The sequence below is a fragment of the Rosa rugosa genome, chromosome 1, assembly GCF_958449725.1.
Source record: "Rosa rugosa chromosome 1, drRosRugo1.1, whole genome shotgun sequence".
Classification (NCBI taxonomy): Eukaryota; Viridiplantae; Streptophyta; class Magnoliopsida; order Rosales; family Rosaceae; genus Rosa; species Rosa rugosa.
In genome coordinates this window covers 47,360,969-47,376,056 of record NC_084820.1, presented here as the reverse complement: position 1 = coordinate 47,376,056, position 15,088 = coordinate 47,360,969, and the positions used below count along the sequence as shown (strand labels likewise).

The window sequence follows — 15,088 nt, the reverse complement described above, 5'->3', positions numbered from 1 at the left end:
AGGTTCAAATATTTCCCTTACTTGACAACGATTCGTACGCTTGCGAGAGTTTATGAGTCAAGTCACATTGTCTTGCCTTATCTGAAAAAAAATTCTGGATCCGCCACTGATTATGGGTGATGTCGTAGACCCACTAATGAGTGACTTGAGAGAGTGCATGCCATTACATGCACTAACCGTGATATCCGCTCAAGCTCACTTATAAATATTTTGTAGAGTGAACAATTGAGGTAGGCAATCACATCCACTCTCACTTTACTATACCTCAAACACAAATTTGACATACACATCAAATTGACATACCAGCATGAAGCCTTATTTCAATTGTAAGTCTCATTTTCTTCTTCGTTCTTCTTTTTTTTTTTTTAGGGAAAATTGTTAATTCCAATAAAATTAGGAGGTCAACTCCTTTGTCAAGGTCGCGAGGTAAGTGCGAGGTGGGGTTTGACTAGATTGTGATCGTCGTCTGGTTGGACGCCAGGAGACTTGCATGGCGTTGAGGAAGCGTTGTGGTCGAAGAGACACCAAGGAGGTAGATTGGCGGGCTTCCCAACCAGATTCATCTGGTTTTGATGGTTCGCTGATTGACGTGAGATGGTGTGGTGGAAGAGCCGACCGCCGGAGGAGCCAGCGGTGGTGGTGGTGATGGCCTGGCAAAGGGATGGGCTTTTGTTTATATAGCTTGGGTTTGGGCTTGGGCCTTTGGGCCTGGGCTCAATTCAAGTCAGCAGATTTCAGAGAAAAGCAAGAAGACCAACATGTTGTTGAGGTTGTTAGCTGCTATATTTTAGTTCTTTTGCTATTAGACATTTGGATGCAAGTCTTCTTTAGGTAAGGGTAATCTCTATAAGCTTTTCTAATATGTTTCTAGTACTATTTGTATAACAATTGCGGGCCGGCAAATTAGACTAGATCAATCATTTTTCCTTAGGAAGCCATGTTGTTCTTGCTTAGTTAGGCTTGCGTCATGCGAGCGTCCCTTTAGACTTTAATGAGTTTAGTTTAGCTTAGATAGGTTATCTGATTTTCCAATTTTTCATATGTAAATTCTGTTAGATTCCAGCCTGTTTTCATGGCTTGATTACTAATGAAATCAATTCCTATTCAAAAAAAAAAAAAAAAAAAAATTTTACTACGCATAATATGTATACCAAACATTACATTGATCGAGGGGTTTTTCCTCTAACTTTGTGGTTAATAAGGCTTACAATTGCTCACAAATTAAAAGAAGTTCTAAAGTTTATTTCAAAAAAAAAAAAAAAAAAGAAGTTCTAAAGCTAGCAATAACCACTTATCAAATCTTCATGGAACATACTATATATGAAGGGTACTCTTAGTGTTACTTGGCCAGTTTGGTAGTTTAACATTTTCCTCCAAAAACAATGAAGAAGATTATATTAGCGCTTTTGGAAGTTAAACGCCCTTATAGAAAAGGCAAAGATGAATGCAAAGAGCACTGCATACCCAACAAGCCCTACTGCAACAACTCCCAGAAAATCATGTTTGAAACCGAAATAACCTCTCAAAAACTGTTTCACTGTTTCACCATTTTCGAGCATATCATCAACATCTCCAAACTGTGATGTAATCAATCCATACAATGTCCAAGCTATTGGACATGCCCAGTAGTACCATCTCCACCATATGGGAATCCTCTGTTGTTGGCCAGGTATAAGAAAATGAAGTAAACAAAAGGAAATATAAGTAACTTTGTATACTGCAAACTTTCTATCTTCTAATCTTTAAAAATTAACCAACACTTACCGGTCGTGGAATAAGAAAACCAGAAAAGAGCATCCATATTGCATAAAATGCACTGGAAACAATAGTAGCTATGTGATGGTTTGGAGTAACCGCCACAGCCATCATGCCATAAAATGTGAAGTACGCCAATGTGAAGAACATGAAGAATATGTACCAAAAGATTTTAACAAAAGTTCTCTCAAATCCGATCATTAGATAAGTTATGACTCCATAAACCACAGCTTGTACCAAAATATACGGTAGCTCAATCGTAACCTGTGACAGTAAATATGAAAATTTAAATAATCATATAGTGATCTAAATTACTGATCCAAGATGTTAACAATGTAGTAAACCTGTCACCTGTGCAAATGCATAAGCCAAGGCTGAATACATCCCTGCAGCTTTTTCTCTGTAAAAGACTGTTCTTTCAATAGCAACTATAGGTTGCACAGATGTTGCATTTTGGACCCCGAGAAAGATAACAGCTGTGAACATACAGCCCATTGCATTAAACAGATCTTGTTGTCTATTCCTGCATCTCGTAAGAAAGCAAATTTCAATACGTACATTATGAAAAATGATATAAAGATCTAGATTTCACCAACTTTTGTTTCTTGGTTACATTGTTCCAACTTACGTTTTGGAGCCAAGATTCCAGAACATTGTCCCAAACACCAATGCTATGGCTATTGTGAAGAGAAGTCTTACTGCATTGTACGATGGGTTACGCCAATATGACCAATGTTGTTTCCACAAGCAAGCCATATATTGGATGAGAAACGGTTGTGAGTATCGAGTAGGGAAAGAGAGTTCCTCTGAAGAAGGAGAAGGCGTGCTGTATTCTATAATGAGTTGCTTATTTCTCCTGAACCATATTCATTGAAAAATATGTATTTCAGCATTTTGTTTTTAAAGGTGTTAAACTTTCTAATAATATAGAAGTGAAGATCAATTAGTAGACCTGTATAGTTCTGAGTTTTTGTAAACATGAGCAAAATCAATCCCCAAAGCTAATTCTTGTGCTGCAGTGGAAACATCCAACATCCATGTTGCTGGATTGTAACCATCTTTTATTTTACAGACTCCTTCAATTTCCTTAATTTAGAGAAAGTGACATAAGAGAATTAAAGAACAAGTTTTAAGTATCAGTAGTTGATATCTTAAAATTATAACTTACCTCAAAATATTTGATTAGATTGCAAGAATGGCGACCTAATGGACCAACATAAATTTCTTGTCCTCCCCGCTTCAGTAGCAGTAGCTGCAACAACAACGTTATTCTCATTCATCAGACTAAGATATATGAGAAGAAAACTGAAAAAAAAAAAAAACAGTTAGTCTTCCAATCTCTTAGCATTTCTCACCTCATCAAAAGATTCAAAAATGTCAATGCTAGGCTGATGGATGGTGCACACAACTGTTCTACCAGTATCCACTGTGTTCCTAACTGTTCTCATGACAATTGCAGCAGCTCTTGCATCTAACCCCGAAGTTGGTTCATCCATGAATATTACCGAGGGATTCGCCACTAGCTCAACTGCGATAGTCAGCCTCTTGCGCTGCTCAGTTGAAAGACCATTGATACCAGGCAACCCAACAAGTGCTTGCCTTAATGGATTAAGTTCCACAAGTTCCATCACTTCCTCAATGAACACCTGCAATAGAATTTTACAATTAGAACTAAACACCACTATAGCCAACAAATGTGTAAGCAAATTGTGACCTGTTCAAAGTTGAAACTATTTCATACACTTACTGTTGGTGAAATTACAATAAATATTCAATATTGAATAAAATATTAAAATGTCATAACACTTGCTAATTAACATATACAACTTGGGGAACTCTACAAAATATCTTGAAGAAGGGGAAGAAGTGTTCAGATTATACCTTAATTATTGATTTAGCAAAGCTAATGCGTCAGTATATGAGCTTATTAATACATGTAAATTAAGATGAAAAGCTGAATTCATTTAGGTTTGGCAATTCAAGCTAGGTTGACCTGTTTTTGGATTTTTCACTAAACATAGGGGTCGTCTAGGGTACCTTGATGTATGTCATACCTTTTTTTTTTTTTTTTTAATAAATTAATGTAGTGAAAATCTATTGAACTGGTTAACAGGTTATCCACTTAAATATTGACACATGTCATTTTTAAAAATGAAATTCACCATATTAACAACACATTCTATCTTGATATGTAATATTGTTCAGAAACATGTAACAAATATTGTCAAAATAATAAATACATCTAGTAGAACTAAAATTACGACTTATGACCACACTTATTGTGGTTATTGTAATTAAGTGGTCAAAGATGTAAATATCATAGTTGGACAACTTTTATCAAATGAAGAACATTGATTATCAAATGGAGAACCTCCTTACAATAATGAGTACTTACATATCTTTTGGTCTAATATTAATTTTACCATGTTCACAACACAAATGTTATCGGAATTGTAAAATGGTTGATAATCTTGTAAATGATGTATTTTCTGAAGTAATTATTACAAATAGAAGAAAAATTACCACTTTTACATCAATTGTTGGGGGTTGTGGTAAAATGTATGGTCATTGTAGTAATCATTTCATTAATGATAAAAACATAAAGATTTACCACTCTGACAACAAATTTGTTGTCACACTTGTTAAATTGGCCATAAACTAGTACATTAGCTTAGGTGGTCTAATTACTACAAATAGAACAAAAATTACCGCTTTTACATCAATTGACGTGGATTGTGGTAAAATGCATGGTCATTGAAGTAATCATTTCATTAATGATAAAAACATAAAGATTTACCACTCTGACAACAAATTTGTTGTCACACTTGTTAAATTGTCCATAAACTAGTACATAGGTTGTAGATGGAGTAATTACTACAATTTGAACAAAAACTGTCGTTTTTATATCAATTATTGTAGTTTGTGGTAAATTACATCGACTGAAAGTAATTATAACTTTGATGATGGATATTACACAATATATTACTTTAATTACGCAAGAGATAACTATTTTACACCAATGAGAACATGCGTGGTTTTATTCAAAATATAATGGTTTACCTATATGATAACACATTGTAATAACATTTGTAAATTAGTTCAAAAAGCAGTAATAACAAGTTGTACGTGAAGTAGTTACTACATCTAAAACAAAGATTATCTATTTTTACATTAATTGTTGTGGTTGTCGTAAAATGTCTGTAAAAATAATTATATTTGGTTAAGAAAACTACTAATGATATAATTAATTAATAATAAAGACTATTTAACTAATACTAATTCCGTGAGCCAAGGTTAGAAGGTTTTTGTTTTTAATAAGGAAAAATGTAATTGCCAATTGTATAATTTTCAATTGATAATCAAGCATTAATGAAACATTAATTGGCCAATGATAAAATTAATTAGTAATAAAGACTATTTAACTAATACTAATTTGGTGAGCCTAGGTTAATTAGAAGGTTTTTTAATTTTTTTTTTTTTAAAGGAAAAAAACGTAATTGTCAATTGTCAATTGATAATCAAACATTAATTGTCTAAGGGCTAAATAAGTTACCAAATTTTAAATATTTTGGACCATTGGATATATTACTAATCCAATGGTCCAAAATATTTAACAAAATGGGTATACGGCAAACACTAGGATAAACATAAGCAGTGAAATAAATTCCAATATTAATTAGATACCATCATACTTACCTTTTTGGTTTCAGATGTAACTTCAGGTGGCAAACGAAGCCATGCTGAGTAGAGCACTGACTCGTAGACAGTAACATGAGGGGAGTGAATGTCATTTTGCTCACAATATCCAGAAATCCGAGCAAATGTTTCTTGCTTCTTTGGGTACCCGGAAATTTTTATGTCTCCTTCAATATATCCACCAGTTTTCCTACCAGCCAGTACATCCATGAGAGTCGTTTTACCAGCACCACTTACACCCATAAGAGCTGTTAAAACACCTGGCCTGAAGGAACCGCTCACACCCTTCAGAAGAACTAACTTTTCCTCTACAACACCCTCCATCTTCATTTCCTGTAGGTTCAGATTTGGAAATCATTTATTTTGCACCGACTTAATAAAATTAAATAGCTAATTTATAGCCTAGTTGATTTTCAGCAATCGAACTTTTAAAACTCCACTCGTTATTTCATATGAAATTACCTGTGGCATGTCCACTGAGTATGTGATTTCATCAAAGGTTATGGAATGTGGTTCAAATGGAAGAACCATTCCTCGTTTCCCTCTGTTAATAGCCTCCGCAGAAACTTCTGTATTCATACTATCTGCATGGTTATTACAATTTTACTGTCATCCTGGGGAATATATATATATATAACATTATAAAACAGACACACAGTTGACTTCTGGAACTACACTCTAACAACGAGATTTTACACCTGACGTGGTTGGTTGACTTGACCTACTTTCCTCTGCAATCCTCCCAGAATCTTCTGATTTAACAGCCTGAATTTTGCCAAGTGCTGCATAATCATTTCTTTGACATTAGCAGACAACCTTAATCCTTAAAATTTCAATCACAATTGGGTATGAGATACCAACGGTTTAGGTAGGAGAGAGCTAGAACATAAAAAATGTTGAATAGCAATGAGAATCCAATCAGTGCCCCAACTCCTAGCCAATACCAATACGCGTGTGTAAAGAACCCGCGGTACTCTAAAGCTGCAACTCCTACAGATATTGTTGAGTTTGGCAGTACCTTTTGTACAAAATACAACTCAGAAATGAGAAATCAGATGATTTTGAAAAAACAAACGTGTTGACAGAAAATGGAGAAATGATAATGAACATACATGTCTCCAGCTCTTCCCAAGTAACTCATTAACTACAATTGCATTCTGACTGTACATCAGAGGTGAACTCCAGTAACCCCAAATCCACCCCTTGTTAATATCATCTGCGACATTTTAAGCATCATATAAGCTTAAAACGTAACTATTGAGAATAACTCATGTTAAGTTTCCCGTGCATTAATTCATCTTGTTATGTTGTTTGTACCTTTAGAGAGAACAAAGCCACTTAATGTGAAAAGTATGAGCAGTGCAAATGACCCCAAAGTGTTAGCAACAACCAAGTCTCTACACAATGCTCCAATTGTACGAAATAAACCGGAAGCCATCTGGTTAACAAACAAGAAGAGGATATATTGCTTGAGAAACCTGCATCATGTGAACAACCATGCATCAAAGATTGCAAAATTTCTATGCATAGCAAGCAAGTTAACTATGAAGCTTTACTTGTTTACCGTCCAACATTTGGATCATATCCGATCACGTAGTAGGTCATGAACACCCAAACTGCTACTTCTACAAATGATATAGGTATTTGGAGAATCCATGCTGGAAGACCATATGCCCATGAAGGGAAGAAGAAAAAGTCCCTTTGCTTGTAAAAGACAGGAAGCTTTAAAATGGTCATTGAAATCTCTGACATCCCATTAAACATAACTATGACATTGGCGAAGAACATAGCACCCATATAAATTACTGCATCATTTATTGAGCTGTGGTGCATCTTGGTTCGTAGAAACATTGTCATGCTAATCAATGCCATAATTGTAATCTACAAGCAGGAAAAGAACCGATAACCAACTATAAACAAAAGAAAAACTGTTTTCCAGGATGTTAATAAAGAACATATGATATATAATTGAAACCTACTTGGGTGAACTTGAAGTAAAAGACAAAGGAATTCCTCTTTATCAGCAAAAGTTGCCTTGACATGCAAGCTTTCAATAATTCTCCCTTTTTAGCACCATACTTTTTCGTTGTTAAAGCTGCCGGGTGGCTCTTTCTTTTGTCAAATGGAATTGAAAGTTCCTCCCCAAGTCTTTGTCCCACATGGAATGATTCAAATCCCTCAACAAATTTCTTAACTGTAACGAAACTGTAGGGATCCTCTTTCCTTTCCCAATATTGCTCCTGATCTTTCCTTGATGTCACCTATGGAAACATGGAACGTGCATATTATTGTGATGGTAAGATTTCTACTTTGATGGATGAGAAAGATTCGTCACAGCTAAGTACCTCTTGTAGGAAGTCAGCAATGCCTTTCCTCTTAGGACATTTAAATCCCATAGTTTCAAAAAACTCAAGCACATGCTCACGAGGACCCTGGTACACAATCTGGCCATCTGAGAGGAGGATAATGTCATCAAAAAGCTCATAAGTCTCTGGTGCTGGCTGGAGGAGTGAGATGACAGCCGTTCCATTAAATGTGTGAATATTTTGTTTGATTGAATTCACAATTTGAAATGTTGTCGAGCTGTCCAAACCGGTAGATATCTCGTCCATGAACAAAGCGTTTGCTGGTCCAACAAGCATCTCACCTATAAGTTAATATATTGAATGTCAAGAACTAGTTAATTTTGCAGATACTTCAGTTATTGAATTTCTTTACTAGTTAGTATTTGCGACACATCAGATATTGAATTTTTCTTTACCTGTTGTAACACGCTTCCTTTGTCCTCCGGAGATACCTCTTAACATTTGATCCCCTACCATCGTATCAGCACACACTTCCAGTCCCAAAATCTATAAATAAATATTGAATTTCTTAGGTACCCAAGTGTTGGGGATTCACCCATTTTGGTGAATTTTTTAGACTATTGGATTAGTAATATATCCAATGGACCAAAATATTTAAAATAGCATAAATGGTTTACGCCTTCACCAAATCATTAAAAATTAAATATGAAATATTTTTCTCTAAAAAAAGAAAAAAAAAATAACGAGTCTTTCTAATACTAGTTAACTACATCATTAATACTTTCCTTAACAAATTATAACTGTGGTCTATTTTGAGTAATTTATCATGAAATAAAATAATTACTTATATGATGGCATTAATTATATTACCTTATATATAGATGTGGATTAAATTTTATTCGGGTTCTTATTCCACCTACAACCATATTTACAAGTTTATAAAGCAATCTACAAATGTTACAATGAATATGTTGTTCTAGTGGTAATACTTCATTTGTAGAGCAAATAGAGCATGTGTCCTCACTGATGTAATAAGGTTCTCGATTGTGTAATTAGGGTACTTTCTCATGTAATGTCTGTTATTGATTAGAAAATATATCTATGATGATACATTTTACAATAAATGATGTAAGAAGTTGTAGAGTTAATGTTCTATTTGTGGTAATTACTCCACGTACGACCATATTTACTAGCTTCTAAACCAATTTCAAGATGTGACAACGATTGATGTAAAAGCTGTAATTTTTGTTCTACTTATAGTAATTACTCCACCTAAATAGATGTACTAGTTTATAGACAATTTAACAAGTATGACAACAATTTTTTTGTGAGAGTGGTACACCTTTAAGTTTGTATCATTAATGAAATGATTACTTCAATAATTACCAGAGTCCATGGCAATTGATGTATAGAATGGTATGTTTTGTTATATTTGTGGTACGTACTTCATATACGACATCATTTACAAGATTATCAACCAGTTTACAACTGCAACAACATTTGTGTTGTGAACATGGTAAAGTTAATATTAGACCAAAAGATGTGTAAGTACTCAATATTGTAAGGATTTTCTCCGTTAAAAATCAAAGTTCTTCATTTGATAAAAGTTGTCCAACTATGATATTACATGTTTGATCGAGCACTCAATTACCACAAGCACAAGAAGTGTGGTCATAAGTCTTTATTTTAGTTTTACTAAGTGTAATTTATTATTTTGACAATATTTGTTACATATTTCTGAACAATGTTACATATCAAGAAATAACAACACATTCATACGTGGTAAATATTATTTTTTTAAATGACACATGTCAATGTTAACCTGTTAACCAATTCAACAAGTTTTCACTACAATAACTTATTAAAAATAAAAAATAAAAATATAGTGTTCGATATGAATGAGAAAAGTAAATTGTTGAGTTGAGGTAAATTCTCGAAGTCGGTTACCTTCAGAATGTAATCTGTCACTACGTTCACCTCCTGACCTTCTGTTGCTGTTGCCTACAATAGCAGAAGCGAATAATTAGAACCACACGCACATAGTTGTTGATGACCCACAAAGGAAGTTTGGGAGAAGCTACGGGCCAGGGCAACAAAATCACATAGTTGTTACAGATTTTCTGTGCGCGTGTCTATTGGACATTCAACAATAGATGAAACTACGTACCTTCATGAAGACATCAATGTCAGGATCAGGCTTTATATTAGCTGCTTTCTCTCTTCTGGATAGCTCAGCTAGCATATCTACACATGGCCAAAATGAAAATGAGTAATTGCTTCTCGCACTCAGACACACAACATATCCAATTGTTCATTATGTGAGTAAAATCAACACAGATCGAAGAAAAAGAAAAGTGGTCCACAAATGAACTGACCGTAACGAGTTCCGACCCCTTGGCATCTTGCAGAAAAGGCCAATGTCTCCCTTACAGTCATTTCTCCAATATGCATATCATATTGACTGATGTATGCAGCAGTTTTTTGGGGTACAAACTCATTCATTCCATGGCCATTATAAGTCACTGCTCCCGACAGCTGAAGCATAAATTTTGGTTTACAAATTTGATAGCAAGATCATTCAGATGTGGCTGAAATTTTCAGGGGAAAAAAAAACTAGAGAAATTTGTGAAGCTGTTAGTGAGATTCCTTTGCACCTTTAGACCTGGATCAAGCTTTCCAGCCAAAGCCAATAACAGTGTGGTCTTGCCGGAACTTGGAGGACCCAATAGTAATGTCATTCTGAAATATATATGTATATATATATGCATGAAAGAAATGATATCTGATCGAGTACCCGAATATCAGTTTTTTCTTTAAAATTTTAAGGAAGTAAAACACGCAAGGAAAACTAAGCTCACCTGCTAGGCTTTATAATTCCACTAACATTGTTAAGGATAGAGACTTTTGTCTTGCTACTTGAAAGTATACTGAGATTGGTCAAGAATCCCTTCAAGATCAGTGCACAATGTAAATTGTGAGCATTAACAAGCAAATATTGATTAATTGAAAGCATCGTCCTCTACACGAGCAGATAGTTTGGTCTAGCTTTGAACATATTGTTACCTGGATTATGTTAGCAGTCCAGTTTACGAGAGTAGGCAAAGCTCGGCTTCCTACATAAGCTTCTGCTTCTATATTTAGATGCTCAAATCGAACTTCAATTGTGGGAAGATCAATTCCAACTCTGAGAAACATGACACATTCAACAAATTAAGAGCAACATTAATAAACCCATCATAGTAAACATCAAACACTTTAAAGAAAAATTAATGTCTTCCCAACTTTGTCACTAACGAAGAGTTTAATAATTAACTGATCAAACCTTCAACCGAAAGCTTGGCCAATCAGCTAAAACATCCATATTCATGTTAAGGACGGAATCTAACAAAAGTGAGATACCCTCTAAACAGATTATATATGAATAAGAAAATAGCAAAAAAAAATATTCATAGATACACCATACATGATGTATAATGGGATTAAGTTGAGGATCTCACCTATCAATACGATTCTTGAGCTTCAATACAAACTTTTCGTTGCCGTCTTCAGTGCCTTTAAGCAACCTCTCAACCAAGTCCTTTTTCTCTTCAAAACCAAGATTTGGTATATCAATTTCATTAGCTTTTCCACTGGCTGAGGTGAGTATACCTTTCCTCAGACGATTATAAGTGGGAAGCTTCTCTAGGGAAGCCCATTTGAGAGCTTCTTCATCGTCTTCTCTGCGTGTAGAACTCGAAAAAGCGTCCACACTACCATGGTTCCTCCATATAGAGGAACTGCCTAATTGGATATTACCACTCTCCATTTCAACAACTAAAACGCTCCAAACTAAACAGAAAAGCTAATATCTCTCCCAAAGTACTTCTACCAAAGCCATGACTTTTGAACTCTGAATTAGAAAAGAACTTGGGACTCAAAAAGCTTTTAAAACCACTAAAACCTAGATGGTTTCTTCGCAGATTCTCTTTTTTTGTCTTTGAAATTCAAGACCGAAAAAGAAACTTGAAAAATCAAACTCTTATGTAAGGATGTCAGTGCTAGACTGACATATAAATGAAATTTTGTACGTAGCCAGAAAAGAGATGAAGAAGAATTACTGGGTCGGATAGGGTCGTATTTATATTGGCGCGGAAATGGAGATATTTTGGTTCTAGAAAGCCAATTCGGACTTCAACTGATTATTTTTCTTTTCCAGAAGGTAGAATTTCTCTCGCTTTAATGAGCCTAGAAGCTAGACCAATGAATTATTGCTCACATCCCTGACCTATTAGCAACTAACCTCACATAATTTTAGACCTCGCAAAATGGTACCCAACTACAATATGAACACAGATGAAATTATAGATATTCGGATTGGAGTTGATCGGATCATGTTCATATTGAGTTATCATGATAATGACTGTTATTAGTGATTTGGTTCAATGGGCCTGTTAACATGATAACATCTTTTAAGCGAGACAAGCTGTGGTACGGTAATATTTATCATACACTCATTTTACATTTACTTGAACAATTATTACAATCTATATGGATCAAAATTACAACATTGAGAACAAATTTACCATAGTCATTTACACTATTTACATATAATTAAGGGTTTTTGTCCATTTACCCCATTTCTAGGGATTTTTTTCCCACTAACCCCATTGAGTTTTTTTAATTCTCTCTTACCCAATACACTCTAAGGGAGTCTTCCCTAATACCCCATTAAGATTTTTTTTTTGTTTTTAATTTTTTTTTAATACCATTTTACCCCTCACCCCTTATTTACTTAGAGAGAGAGAGAGAGGGAGAGAAAATAGAAGAGAGAGAAACTATAGGAAACTTCGCCGGAGCCCGTCACCGGCCGCCGGAATCCGGTCACCGGCCGCCGGAATCCGGCCAACTTTCGCCGGAATCCGGTCACCGGCTGCCGCCCACCGGAAATTGCTGAAAATCTCACCGGAAAGTTTTTTTGCCCCCAATAGACATCTATTGCCCCCTAATAGACGTCTATTGGCCCCAATAGACGACTATCAGCCATGTATTGCCCCCCAATAGACGTTTAGATTACCAAAATGGTAATTAATCTTCCTAAAACTACACAAATAAAACTTTGATTAAAGAAAAAAAACAAGGAGATTACATCAATTCAAAACGTCTATTGCCCCCTAATAGACGTCTATTGCTCCCCAATAGACGACTATTGGCCATGTATTGCCCCTCAATAGACGTCTATTGCCCCCCAATATCAATATTCATCCAATTACATACTTAAAGAAGTAAATAATCTTGTATGCAATTACATTTCGTCTAGCTTTTCTCGATGACCAACAGTCCTCAATACCACATCAAATTTTTCTGAATTGATTCCCAACACCTCAGAAGGATCTGCCCTTATCATCAACAATCACTATCTTCAACAATTAGACTAGACTTGATTGAACTCTACCAAAATTTGCTTACATGATTGAGAAGCAATTTCTCGGCGGTCTTGTGGAGCTTAGCCTGAGAATTCTCACGCTGTCTCCGGCGAGCGATCACAGTGCGGCGCTTGAGCGCCAGAGTTCCGCCGTCGAAAACAAACACCAATCTGGTCCGCAGGTACAGTAGCTTGCGACGACTGGTCCTCCCTCTAGAAGCTCTTCGTTTGCTGCCTCTGCCTCCTCCACGTACTCCGGCTCCTCGAGGTCGACGACGATGGCGACGGCCACTGAGCCAGCCTACCGCCGAGCCGCTTGCTGCCCTTGCATCCTCCATTCCTGCTCCTCGAGTTTGACGGCCACTGATCCATTCCGGCTCCTTGAGTTCGACGGCCACTGATCCATTCCGGCTCCTCGAGTTCAACGGCCATTGCTCCATTCCGGCTCCTCGAGTTTGACGGTCACTGATCCATTCCGGCTCCTCGAGTTCGACGGCCACTGCTCCATTCCGGCTCCTCGAGTTCGACGGTCACTGATCCATTCCGGCTCCTCGAGTTCGACGGCCACTGATCGAGGTGGACTTGATTTATGGTCTGCGAGAGAGTCACAGAGAGAGAGAGCGAGGAGGAGAGAGAGAGAGACAGAGACAGATGCGTCGTGCTGGGGAGAGAGAGGAGAGAGGTATGGGTGTAATTTATTAATTAGGTTAAGGGTAAAATTGACATTTTATTTTAAATTGGGTTAGTGGGAATTAAAATCTGTTGCTGGGGTAAGTGAGCTACTTTTATCAAATTTTGGTGCTTTGGGTCAAGACCCCTATAATTAAATCAATTACAACATTAACAATGAATTATTCAAAAATTTAACAAGGTCGTAGGTGGTGTAATTATCATTAGTAGAACTAAGGCCTCGTTTGGTTCACGGAAAGGAAAGTAATTCCATTGTCTTTCCCATGGGAAGGGAAATGAAATTTTCCAAGAACTTTCTATTCCGATGTTTGGTAACATAAGGAAAGTTATCAGGAAAGTTGTTAAAGTGTTTGTAATTAATGGAATAAAATAATGTGTTGTGAGTAATAAATGCAAGAAAAGAAGAGGGGAGAGTAATTCCTTTAGGGTTTGGTTTCCCACTTTCCTCCTTATTTTCCCTTTCTTCATGAAAATATTTCATTTCCTTTTGTATCCCAAACTCAAGAAATGAACAAGTGTCCTTTCCTGATGCTTACTTTCCACGAACCAAACGTGGCCTAAGATTACACAAAATAGGACTCAAGTCACCACTCTCACAACAAATTTGTTGTCACGTTTGTAAATGAGTGTATGATATACAGATATATATTATAGAATTTTCCCCATTAAGCTTCTGTTTTCCGAAACCTACAAGTCACACATGTTTTTGTTTAATCTTATAATGAGATAAGCAAAATGGTGGTGAACTAGTAGTTGAAGAATGTTACGTGAAGAAATTGATAACGCTCATATTAATGAATGAGGATGACAAAGCTTTTCTTCGGTTTTTTTGTTTTTAACAGCTGCTTAAATTTAATTTAATCCAATATAATGTTTCTTGACGAGCGCTCTCGTTGGCTCTCCTTGTCAGGCTGCGCTCCAACATTGGTAATGGACGGAAGGCTGGTGCACGAACGGCGGTGTGACGTTGGTGATGGTTCCAACGAGGCAGTGTTACTGGTTTTCACGGGTCTCTTTACTTATTACACCAGCTAAAAGTTCACTTTACCTATAAAAGCAATATGTGTAGGATGGAGTACCAGAACTTTGATCTTTCCAACGAGGCAGTGTTACTGGTTTTCACGGGTCTCTCTACTTATTACACCAGCTAAAAGTTCACTTTACCTATAAAAGCAATATGTGTAGGATGGAGTACTAGAACTTTGATCTACTTGACTATTAAACCTACGTGGTCACTAAG

The 15,088-nt window shown here is 36.1% G+C and overlaps 1 protein-coding gene across 1 annotated transcript; it reads right to left on the bottom strand.

Annotated features, from left to right (window-relative positions):
- Positions 1-1,169: 1,169 nt before the first annotated feature.
- Positions 1,170-11,888, bottom strand: LOC133725161 (pleiotropic drug resistance protein 1-like). The gene is made up of 24 exons (XM_062152291.1): positions 11,255-11,888; positions 10,821-10,941; positions 10,616-10,704; positions 10,412-10,496; positions 10,133-10,292; positions 9,925-10,001; positions 9,705-9,758; positions 8,213-8,303; positions 7,797-8,098; positions 7,431-7,712; positions 7,016-7,332; positions 6,769-6,929; positions 6,564-6,667; positions 6,313-6,469; positions 6,150-6,233; positions 5,914-6,035; positions 5,452-5,784; positions 3,111-3,401; positions 2,924-3,007; positions 2,708-2,841; positions 2,384-2,611; positions 2,107-2,278; positions 1,765-2,019; positions 1,170-1,655 (listed from the first exon to the last, which is right to left on the bottom strand). Exons 1-24 carry the CDS (start codon positions 11,560-11,562, stop codon positions 1,398-1,400), a joined length of 4,269 nt encoding a protein of 1,422 aa, XP_062008275.1. The 5' UTR covers positions 11,563-11,888; the 3' UTR covers positions 1,170-1,397.
- Positions 11,889-15,088: the final 3,200 nt, after the last annotated feature.